Source organism: Perognathus longimembris, chromosome 7 (genome assembly GCF_023159225.1).
Source record: "Perognathus longimembris pacificus isolate PPM17 chromosome 7, ASM2315922v1, whole genome shotgun sequence".
NCBI lineage: Eukaryota > Metazoa > Chordata > Mammalia > Rodentia > Heteromyidae > Perognathus > Perognathus longimembris.
In genome coordinates this window covers 34,149,197-34,161,565 of record NC_063167.1, presented here as the reverse complement: position 1 = coordinate 34,161,565, position 12,369 = coordinate 34,149,197, and the positions used below count along the sequence as shown (strand labels likewise).

The window sequence follows — 12,369 nt, the reverse complement described above, 5'->3', positions numbered from 1 at the left end:
GAAGCATGAGTTCTGGATTACTATTACAATTGTAGTACCATTTATTTTTTAAAAGTCCTTCTCAAAAAATCATGGATATAAAGTGGTTCTTTGTAATTCAGAGAATTCCTCATACTTCTCTCTTCCCAGAGTTTTAATCAATCATCATCCTGCAATTTCTCTTTATTTTTCTTCTTTTTTTGTGCCAGTCCTGGGGCTTGAACTCAGGGCCTGGGCACTGTCCCTGGGCTTCTTTTTGCTCAACACTAGCATTCTACCACATGAGCCACAGCAGCACCACTTCTGGCTTTTTCTGTTCATGTGGTACTAAGGAATTGAACCCATGCTAGGCAAGTACTCTACCACTAAGCGACATTCCCAGTCCCTCATCCTGAATTTCTCAACTTTATACTAATTTCATGGATGCAACAGTGTTTATGAAGCATTGATATGAGTTACCTCCTAAAGTTGAAAAACAGAAATAAAAATAGCTGTGATTTCCTTTAAGGTAGGTTGGGGAGTGGGGTGAGAATGCAGTAGACTGATAACTGGTAACAAAGCTGTTTGTGATTTAAGATTTCTTCTTCAAGCTTATCTCAGGTTTAATGTTGTAATTCCAGAGCTTTATCTTCAGCTTTTCACACTCGAGTATAATTTTACCAAGTCTTTTAGGGAACAATTAATTTCTGCAGGATACCAGCAATATGCTCTATTTGAGATGTAGAGTCACATCAGAAAGCCTTTGCATGATGCATTATAAATTTGAACAAACACCTCTTCTGTAAAATAAGATAAAGAAAGCCTGTAAGGTGACTGACAAATAAAGCACATGGAAGCACCAGTTGCTAGTTATCATTATCAATATTTAATTTATCAGATACAATTTTATGTACTTAGGGAGCATCTACCTTTCCAGTGACAATGATACATGCGTCAATTGTTCAAGCATCCCTCCCCACCCCACTACAAAGAATGTATCCGGAGGGCTGGGAATATGGCCTAGTGGCAAGAGTGCTTGCCTCATATACATGAAGCCCTGGGTTCGATTCCCCAGCACCACATATGTAGAAAACGGCCAGAAGTGGTGCTGTGGCTCAAGTGGCAGAGTGCTAGCCTTGAGCAAACAGAAGCCAGGGACAGTGCTCAGGCCCTGAGTCCAAGGCCCAGGACTGGCCAAAAAAAAAAAAAAAAAAAAAAAAAAAGAATGTATCTGGAAACCAGGTTTAGTAATTGGAGGATTGCCTAAGGGGTGGAGAGTTAAATGTTGACTTTGAAGAATGGGGTTGTACAGCTATCATTTATTGAATATCTAGTCTAGAACAGACTGATTCATAGGCTACTTATGCATGCTCTTTAATTTTTGTAGTCACTCCCAAGTACACAAGAGGAATATAAGGCTTAGAGACATTAAGTTGCCCTAGAAAAAAAATAGGCATTTTTTTCTGTCCTATGAAGTTCATTCTTGTTAAAATGAAGTAGATCATGACATATCTTTCAATAGCTCTATTTTACTCTATTAAAATAGATTTGGAACGTGACCCAGTGATTTGATGAGATCTGGGACACACATTTGCAAATTGTCATTGATGTCTCATTAAAAGAAAAAAAAGAAACCCAACCCAAACTCAGAAGCTATGGGCCTCTTTTCCCTACAGGCTTGCTCCCATCTCCCAATATATGTCAAATTATTAAATGAACCTAAAACCTATGAGTGGAGAAAGAAAAGAAGCTTCTATACATTATAAGTGCTCTACAAGAGACCTGGGGGTCAAACAAACAAAACCCACCTGAATCTGCTTTTAGTGGCCCTTACTTACACAAGTAAAAGGAATTTGCTCTGTGATTTTCAGGGTTGTGTTGTGTGTTTCTGAACCACCAGGGGTTTAAACTCAGCTCCTACCCTTGCCCAGCTGGTGTGATACTGTTGAGCCACACTTCTAGCCCTGTTTTTCACAGGTTATTTTTAGGATAGGCTCTCGCTTTCAGCCTTGGAGTGCACCTATGATCAGTCTACTTTAGGCTCCCTTCGATGCTGGTATATAACACTTGGTCCAGCTTTGCTTCTGTGGAGAGAGACATAGTCTTGAGGATTTTTCTGCCCCAGCTGGCCTGGACCTGAGATCTTGCCAATTTCATATACCTTGGGATGATAAGCTACCAGAAACTGGTTGACTTGCATTTGTTTCTTTTTTTTTTTTTAACTTCATTTATATATCTACAACTTTGAGTTATTTCATAACAACCTTAAGTAATACAACTAATAGTAAATGGAACTGGGAAATTTCTGAAGTCTGAGCCCTGCCCATTTTACTGTACAGTACTACTTTGGTTATTATTCTGATAATCTTGGGCAAAACCTCTGTAACACTGAACTACCTCATTTGTAAAGCGAGTGTGATGATTATAGTACTTCCTTTTAGAGTTGTTGTGAAGTTTAAATATGATAATGTAAAATAGAAAAGTACAGAAGTATCCACTGTGTTTATACTAACAAATGTATAAAAGTAGAATAATTGAAAATAGTATCGCTTCACTTGAGTTAAAAAGAATAACAGCAAAAGGAGCCCAGGAAAACCCTATTGAATCTTCAGACAGATCCAAAATGACCTGACTAACTTGGTTCCCTGACCTCATCCAAGGGGTCTGAGTAGAGTTAGGAGCTCTTAAGACCATTTCTGAGTTTTTTCCTTTGGTGAAAAAATCATCTAAAAACTGAAGTGGAGCTAACTATATTATAGGTCTTATTCAGTTGTTTCTCCTAATATATCATATAGAGACTGCCATGATAATGGTAACTGTGTGGGTCTGATAGAGCAATGGTTCTCACCACAAATGGGTGTTGTCTAGAAGATCATCATGACTGAGAAAGAAAGACCAACTTGGGCAAACGCATATTGAGGTTAGGCTATGTCTTTCCTGTGATGTAGAAGGGAACAAATTGTTTATTTTCAAAGACAGTCCAGTAGATTACAATTAACTTTTATAACAAGGCAGAATATACTAAAAATCATATCAGAGCAACTCAGAGGTAAGGCAAGGTGAGGTGCAGACTTCCTAATTTTTTATTGTTATTATGAAGGTGATATAGAGAAGGGTAACAGTTACAAAAGTTAGGTAGAGAGTACAGTTCCTTCCTTCCTTCCTTCCTTCCTTTTTCTTTCTTTCTTTCTTTCTTTCTTTCTTTCTTTCTTTCTTTCTTTCTTTCTTTCTTTCTTTCTTTCTTTCTTTCTTTCTTTCTTTCTTTCTTTCTTTCTTTCTTTCTTTCTTTCTTTTGCCAGTCATGGGCTTGATCTCAGGGCCTGGGCACTGTCCCTGAGCTTCTTTTTGCTCAAGACTAGCATTCTACCACTTGAGCCACAGTACCACTTCCAGATTTTTCTGTTATGTGGTACTAAGGATTTGAACCCAGGGCTTCATGCTAGCTAGGCAAACACTCTACCACTAAGCCATATTCCCAGCTAAGATTATGTTTCTTTTTGGATAATGTCATCCCTTCTTTTGCTCTCTCCCAGTTATTTCCTCCCATTTCTAGAAGGCTTCTTGAAGTAGGTGACCCATAAACAGAGCTGCTGCAGATGAGAATTTCAAATAATTGATTCGGATTGTGGGTGGCAGGATAAGAAAGTATATAGTCTGTGCTGTGTTTAATATGGGCAGGAAATGAGATCTGAAAACAAATCAGATCTATTTAAAACACTGTCATTGAGGATCTCTTAGTCTAGGGGAATAGACAAGTGTCATTATCAGGGGAATGATGACTTTGTAAATTAAGAGAAGAAAGGTTACTCTGATTTGGAGAAAATACTCTGCAGAGAAAGAAGGAAGTCTGGGATATAACTCAGGGTCTGTTGCACACATTCTACCACTAAGATACACCCCCAGCCCTCTCCAGTGCTCTTTTATTGAGCAACCAAAAGTGGGCCAGGCACCCAGCAAGGAAAGTATTCCTTCTTCCCCTCAAGTAGATCTCTGCTCTGAGAAGAAATGACTTTTAAAGCCTTCTTTACATATATATATATATATATATATATATATATATTATATATATATATATATATATATGAAAGCAGCGGTACGAATTGTGGTAAGAAACTTATTTTTGACTCCGCTTCCTCATCTGTATAGCTTATTTCTGTTTCAGTTCCTTCCTTCATACAGCTCAAAAGTAAAGCTTCTATTCCAAAGCGTGGCACACAGATAAAGCTCTGTTACTATTGACTATCATTTCACTTAGTCCTCACAAACCACCTGGACCTTGGGCATAAGTCCCTCCCCCCTCTCTTCTTTTTTTTTCAGAAGCTGAAGAGTAGGTAGGTGAACCACCTTAAAAGTACACACACACACACACACACACACACACACACACACACTCACACCCCACAATCTGGAACCAATGCCCGTCCGGTTTATCTTTATATCCGGACCGGGTTTTCCTTTGCATGCTCCAGGACCAGGCTCTGGTCCAGAGGGACTAAGTCCGGTGCCAGGGTTTAGGCTCCGCCCCGGCTTGCCGGGGCCGGCCGGCGAGCGGGCGGGCCCCTACGGGGCGGGGCGGGGCGGCGTGCCGAGGGAAGTTGTCGAAGTTGGGAGAGACGCCCGCCCGCCCGCTCGCCCGCCCTCCCGCCGGGCCTCGCCCACGGCCGCTCCCTCCGCCTCCTCCCCGCCCCGAGCCCGGGTCGCCCGTCCTTCCTTCCCCTCCCGTGCATGATGGAAACACCATGGCTGCGGCTGCCCCGCTCTCTCTGACACAGGTAACTCCACCCGCCGGGCTGGGCCGGCCGGTGTCCCCCTCACCCCCGCCCCCGGGCCCACCCTCACCGCCCGCGGTCTCCCGCACCCGCCGGGTCTCTGTGCCCGGGCCGGGGCGGCCGGCGTGTGCGGGCGGGCGGGCGGGCGGGCTAGCTGGGGGGAGTGTGTGACTGCGGGCCCCCGCTGGAGCTCCGCCGCCGCGGCCGCCCGGCCCCGCCCCGCCCCGCGCCGCCCTCCCGCCCGCAGCTCCCGGCGCCCCGCGGCGCGAGTCCCCCCCCCCCCCCCCCCCCCCGCCGGCTCCCGTCCGGTCCGCTCTCACCGGCCCGCGAAGTTGCTCCTTCCAGGCCCCGACGCCCGCCAGGTGCGCTCCTGTGGAGCTGGCGCGAGGCTCGACCGGGGGAGGACGGGGGAGGCTCGCCCCGAAGGAGTTGTTTCCATGGTGGGGCGCCCGCCCCCCCCCCGCCCTCCCCTCGGCAGCCTTGCCCTCCCAGCCGACCTTCGGCTTGCGGGAGTCCGGTGGAAGCCCTCCTTTCCCCCGTGGTCCGCTGAGCCAGCAGCCTCCCTTCCAAGGTGAGAGCTAACTATATAATTCCGGGACTCCGACACTCCCCCTGTCGCTCGGGTTCACCTCGGGGTCAGGACACCCCCCTAGCCCCCCATCCAGGCTTTTCCAAACCAAACTCTTACTTCTCCCACCCAGGGAGGGGCTCTCACCTATTCGCCTTCCGAGCGGACCTCAGGGACGCATCTCTCAGCAGGTGCGGCCGTCGGGCAAAGCTGGGGATGACCGGGGCGATCGCTTGGTCCCTGGAGAATCCTCGCCAGAAACCTCTCAAGCCCTTTCTTTTTGCTTCCTTCAGGGCCCAGTACTTGTGCCTCCCAGAAAAGCCCTAAACTTTCCCTCGGTGAGCCTACTTCCTCCCTCTCTTAGCTGGAAAGCCTAGCTGGGGGCTCTCCAGGAAGATGAGGTGCCACACACATCTGGCCAGTTCTTTCCAGGGCCCACATTCCAACCTCCCGGCCACAGCTTGTTTACTGCACAGCTGGCCGGCCGTGCACCCCCCTCACCCGGGCCCACCTCAGCCTTCCTGCCTTGTAATATCTCCCTCTCCCTTTTTGTTGGGCACTTTTGGACTGAGAGTCCCATTGGGGGTGGCACATGCATTTGGGCATCAGTTCGGCATGAAGTGAAAAGTCATTTCCCCAGCAAGAGAGGCCTTTTCTTCATGTATATACACTTTTTCAATATGTGTACCCATGTATACATAGCTCCATGTCTCTACGTATGACTCAGGTCACATAACTAATTCAACTTTCAGAAATTCTAAGTATCATAGGTAAAGTGTATTCTCAAATTTATATCGTTTCTGCCATCAGATAACAGGGACTATAAGGGTTTAATATGGAATATACGGGTTTCGTCCTGGTCATCAGTTCGTTTGGAAGGGTTCTTCTGAAACTCAAATTTGAGGAATGGAAACATTGACTTTTGGGTGTTCACTTTCTGTGAGTCTAGGTATAGTGACTCGCATTAAACAAGATCCCTGTTGGCAGGCTGCTGTTTCTGGCTCTGTTGGCTAATTCTGGCAGTTTTCCCCTCCTAAAGATTTTGTTCTCTTAAAGACTTGTGTAGAATTGCCTCTCAGTTTTGTGACTACTTCTCCCCCTCCCCCTAGTTAATTCTGTGTTTTAAGTTTCTGTTTACTTTCATTTATCCCTGGAGATTTGGTTCAGGCCCTGTCACTTTTATAGTCACTTAAATAATTTACATGTATTCTTGCGGTTATATACTTAGGTTATTAACATGTATCCAGAGTAAACAGTGTACAGTAAGGAAGTAGTATTGGTTGAGAGAAGGATATGAATTTGTATTGGAAATTAAAATAAGTAAATTAAGAATGTTTTGACTTTAAGAGGCAATAAGATTATAGTGTAACACCGCAGGAGAAAAGAACCTAATTGTTAATAATTCCCCATGTACTTTCTTCTCTCAAAATGTAAAATTGTGTGATTCTTAAGTTTAGTTTCAATTTAAAAAAATTAACTGTAAAAGTTTTTTTAACTTCTTGAGCCCAGCTTAGCTTAGTTTTACATTCATTATTGGTTTATGTCACTTTCTGTTTCTCCTCCCACTTTTTTTACACACACACACACACACACACTCAGATTTAGGCCTACTTAAGTGAGAGACCCTTGAGAGCAGGGACTTTCCCCCTCCTCCCCTAAGGGTTAGCGAGGAGTATGGGGCATCAGTGGTGATATAGCTATGTTGCCTTTGAACTCTTGGGCTCAAGTTATCCTCTTGCCTATTCCAGGTACCTGGGCCATAGTGCCCCCAGCAAGGGAAATCTTGTACCTATTAGATGTAAGGCACTGTTCTGAGATTGTCTTTACAATTTCTTGGCCTTTGTCAATTAAATAAAACTGACACTTTAAGGGGAATATTTAAAAGATGTTTAAATTTAAAAATATTTAAAATATCCTCTTCTCTGGGGCTGGGAATGTAGCTTAAGTGGTAGAGTGCTTGCCTAGCATGCATGAGGCCCTAGGTTTGATTCCTTAGTATCATATAAACAAAAAAATAAAATTAAAAACAAACATATATAGAAAATGGCCAGAAGTGGCTCTGTGGCTCAAGTGGCAGAGTGCTAGCCTTGAGCAAAAAGAAGCCAGGGACAGTGCTCAGGCCCTGAGCCCAAGGCCCAGGACTGGCCAAAAAAAAAAAAAAAAAAAAAAAAAAATCCTCTTCTCCGACTGCTGATTGTCTTAACTTCCCATCACCCAAATAAATGATTGCAATGATGAGAGAATACTATATTGAGATACAGTTCAAGTCCCAATCCCAATTTGATAATAGCAGTGACATTGAGTGAAGTCTCCAGTTCTCAGTTTTTAAAAAATTTACTCAACAAATATTTATTGAGCATTCATTATCCTTGGTGGCATTATTCATGCCACCAAGGATATGCTAATGAGCAAATAATAACAATTTTTGGAGCTTGGGGACAAAAAATAGAACTTCTAATAAGGGAGTTTGAATTAGCTAATTAGACCTTTACATTCTAACATTCTATTTTTTTTTTTTTGGCCAGTCCTGGGCCTTGAACTCAGGGCCTGAGCACTGTCCCTGGCTTCTTTTTGCTCAAGGCTAGCACTCTGCCACTTGAGCCACAGCATCACTTCTGGCCATTTTCTATATATGTGGTGCTGGGGAATTGAACCCAGGGCTTCATGTATACGAGGCAAGCGCTCTTGCCACTAGGCCATATCCCCAGCCCCTAATTGATAGATCACATTCTATTTGATAGATCATATCCTATGACTTACAGACTTTTTTTTTTTTGCCAGTTCTGGGTCTTGAACTCAGGGCCTGAGCACTGTCCCTGGCTTCTTTTTGCTCAAGGCTAGCACTCTGCCACTTGAGCCAAGCACCACTCCTGGCCGTTTTCTGTATCTGTGGTGCTGAGGAATCGAACCCAGAGTTTAATGTATATGAAGCAAGCACACTTGCCACTAGGCCATGTTTCCAGCCCGACTTACATACTTTATTATTATTATTATTATTTTTTTTTTTTTTTGGCCAGTCCTGGGCCTTGGACTCAGGGCCTGAGCACTGTCCCTGGCTTCTTCCTGCTCAAGGCTAGCACTCTGCCACTTGAGCCACAGCGCCGCTTCTGGCCGTTTTCTGTATATGTGGTGCTGGGGAATCGAACCTAGGGCCTCGTGTATCCGAGGCAGGCACTCTTGCCACTAGGCTATATCCCCAGCCCCCGACTTACATACTTTATTAAGGTAAATTTAGTACTGGATAGCCTCAGTGTTTTTTAACTTCAGTTGAATTCATGAGATGTTCTGGGTTTTTTTTGTTTTTTCCTAGTTATAGTAAAATTTGAATGAGAAAGATCTGGATACTTGCTTATAGCAACAGATTACAAAAAAAGGCATGTATTGCTTTCTTTTTAAACTTTTCTGATTGTGTATCTTCCTATAATGTCCATATCCCTAATAAATTATTGTGAGCTTCTCTTTGTTACTTTTTGTCAGGAATTTTACTTAATCTATCAATCCATTCTACAAATAGAGGTAATAATTTAAAAGCTAGTAAATGATAGACCTAAGATTTTGAACTTAAGATCTGTAGAACTACAAAGCTGTTATACTTCCTGGCATACTAGAGGCTTGGCATGATTTTTTAAGAAGCTATTAATTGAGATTTACTAAAGAAATTCCAGTATGTAAATCCAAAACAATAAATAGTATAAACTACTTTATATTGTTTGTTGGCTGGTTTCTTTGACACAGGGTTTCCTTATATAGTCCAGGCTGGCTTCGATTTTGAAATCTTACTGTCTCAGCCTCCCAATGCTAGGATTAATGCTTTTTTCAAAGTTGAAAGTGTAATACAACTGCATTACAGTAAACTTGGAAATGAGAGGAGAACATTTTCCATAACTCCACTTTCTGGTATTTATTTTAAATTTTATTTAAAAATACATCATTTTTGGTAATGAACATGTCCCCTTACTGGGCTAACATTCATAACTGCAGATGCACAGGGAAGAGCATTACTTTGTGTTTTCAGAACCAGAAGAGGGATATTTTAGTCAACATGATAGATACTTCAGTTCCTATTATGGGAAAGGCACATTAGTGATATTTTTCTTTTTGCCTGTAATTATGATCCAATATACTCAGGAAATCTCTAACCATTCTCAAAAATGGTTTGGAATGTTCAGTATTTGGGAGGGGTTACCATAGTTAAAATTAATTAGGAACAGTTGGATTTGTTCAGTAGTCTCCCAGGAATAATCTAAGAGTGCATTCCTTTGTTTTCATTCTGTTTGCAGACCAAATGCTAATAACAAGACTATCCTGTAGCAGAAAAAGATTGAACGTCCATAGCAGTGAATCTCTCTTATTTTTAGTAGTCCTATTTTAAGAGCTCAATCTAGGGTGTTTTACATCATTTTTAAAGATAATATATAACATTTTATATACTTCTTTGTGTGTATTTAGCTTAATAAGATTATAACTCTGAAAAACACAGGAATATGGCTTGACAGAGAGCTGGCTACTTGGCGAATTGGTAGAAAATAATAAACAGAAAAGCAGAGCAGAATTCATTAGACAAAGCCATATACTTGAAATTTCATTTTATTTATTTATTTTCACCAGGACTGGGGCTTGGACTCTGGGCCTGAGCATTGTCCCTGTCTTCTTTTTTCCTCAAGGCTAGCATTCTACCTCTTGAGCCACAGCGCCACTTCTGACTTTTTCTGTTTGTGTGGTGCTGAGGAATCAAACCCAGGGCTTCGTGCACTCTACCGCTACACCATATTCCCAGCTTATTGAAATTTCATTTTAAAGAGCTTGAACTCTTAAAGAGCACTTGAACCTCAACAACAACAAGATGCACTTCTATTAAAAATTAGTATTTAATAGTCAGGAATATTATAAATGGAATGCTATATTACAGTAAGGTAGACAAATTGTATTTAGATAGATGATCTTTTAAGCATATTTAGGAGAAACACACCAAGAAAAAACACTGAGAATTCTATTTTTGGGGGTGGGGGTGGGGATTTGAAATGTTTTAAAAAATATTTTATTATCTTTAAGTAGTTGTACAAAGGTGTTGCTATGCAACTTTTGTCGCTCTGAGCCTGATTTACTTCACTTAACATAATTTTTCCAAGTACTAACATTTCTTCGCAAATAATGCAATATCATCCTTTGTAATGGATGAGTAACATTCTGTTGTGTATATATACACCATATTTTCTTGATCCATTGGCTCATTGAGTACCATCCCTTGGCTACAGTGAACATGGTTGTGCCGGTGGCTTTATTGTATCCTAGTTTGTAATCTTTTGGATAAATGTCCAAGAGTGTAGAATTAAGAACCATCCAGTTAATAAATGGGTTGATAAGCTAAATAGAGACTTCTCTGAAGAAGTAAAAATGACCAACAAGTCAGGTAGGTGGCTCATGCTTGTAATCCTAGCCACTCAGGAGGCTTCAAAGCCAGCCCTGGCAGGAAAGTACTTGAGACTCTTATCTCCAATTAACTACCAAAAAGCCAGAAATGGAGCTATGGCTCAAAATGGTAGAGTGCTATCCTCGAGTACAAAAAAAGCTCACGACAGCACTAAGGCTCTCTATGTTTAAGCCTCAGGACTGGGACACACACAAAAAATGGCCAACAGACACATCAGTATTTGCTTAACATCACTGGCCATAAAGGAAATGCAAATCACAACAGCTTCTAGGGCACCCCAATTAAAATGGTCATCATGAAGAATACAAACAATAATGGATGTTGGTGTGAATGTGGGCAAAAGGGAATCCTATTCACTGTTGGTGGGAATGCAAACGTGTTCAACCACTTTGGGAAGCAGTATGGAGGTTTTTCAAAAAACTAAACATAGAACTACCATAAGATTTTTTTTTTTGCTATTTTATTATGGCAATAGAAAACAGACTACAACATACAAAACACTAGAAGTGTTATGGGTTTTGAATTATTTTAGATTTTGAAATATTTCATATGCATAATGAGATATCAGAATAGGCATCAAGTCTACACATGAAATTATATTTCATGTATATCTTTTATACATAGTCTAAAGGTAATTTTTGCTGTGTGTGTGTGTGTGTGTGTGTGTGTGTGTGTGTGTGTGTGTGTATTAATTTGCCAGTCCTGGGCCTTGGACTCAGGGACTGAGCTTCTTTTTGCTCAAGGCTAGCACTCTGCCACTTGAGCCACAGCACCACTTCTGGCCATTTTCTGTATATGTGCTGCTGGGGAATTGAACCCAGGGCTTCATGTATAGGAGGCAAGCACTCTTGCCACTAGGCCATATTCCCAGTCCTACCATAAGATTTTAAAATAATGTGTTAATAATTTTTATTTACTTTATTATAATAGCCTGTTGTTGTTTTTTTCTATAATCAACTATTTGGCATTTATTGTTTTCTTCTGTTTTGGATTCTGGGATTTTACTTCAGGGCCTTGTACTTGCTAGGCAGGTACCCTGCTACTGGGGTATGTACCTATCCTTCTGACTTAGCATTTCTTTTCTTTTTTTTCCCTTTTTGTGCCAGTATCTGGGCTCAGGGCCTTGTTTGAACTTTTTTTTTTCTGCCAGTTCTGGGCCTTGTACTCAGGGCCTGAGCACTGCCCCTGGCTTCTTTTTGCTCAAGGCTAGCACTCTGCCACTTGAGCCACAGCGCCACTTCTGGGCATTTTCTATATATGTGGTGCTGGGGAATCGAACCCAGGGCTTCATGTATACAAGGCAAGTGCTCTTGCCATTAGGCCATATTCCCAGCCCCTTGTTTGAACTGAAGTTCAATTGTTGAGTTACAATTTACTCACAGCTCAGGGCCTTTTTATTTATTTTTTATTATTTGCCCACAGCTGGCACTCTACAACTTGAGCCATACTTTCAGCCCTGTGTTTTGCTGGTTAATCGTAGATGGGCTTTTGTTGCCCCAGCTGGCTTGGAATAGCCATCCTCCAGGACTCAGTTACCTGAATGCTTGGATTACAAGTGTGAGCCATTGTTACTGGTATTAGCCATTGGCTCTAGCACTTAATATTATAGTATTTTGAAAGTTTACTCATTCAAGTTGAAGTAA

At 42.1% G+C, this 12,369-nt stretch overlaps 1 protein-coding gene across 2 annotated transcripts in view; it reads left to right on the top strand.

Moving 5' to 3' along the window:
- The first annotated feature begins 4,637 nt into the window (after nt 1–4,637).
- Eps15 (epidermal growth factor receptor pathway substrate 15) overlaps nt 4,638–12,369 on the top strand; it is a 119,551-nt gene continuing 111,819 nt past the window's right edge. For both annotated transcript variants that reach the window (XM_048351290.1, XM_048351291.1), the window contains exon 1: nt 4,638–4,730. In XM_048351290.1, the coding sequence (XP_048207247.1) occupies nt 4,698–4,730 (33 nt within the window). In that variant the 5' untranslated portion in view covers nt 4,638–4,697. The remainder of the gene's footprint in view (nt 4,731–12,369) is intronic.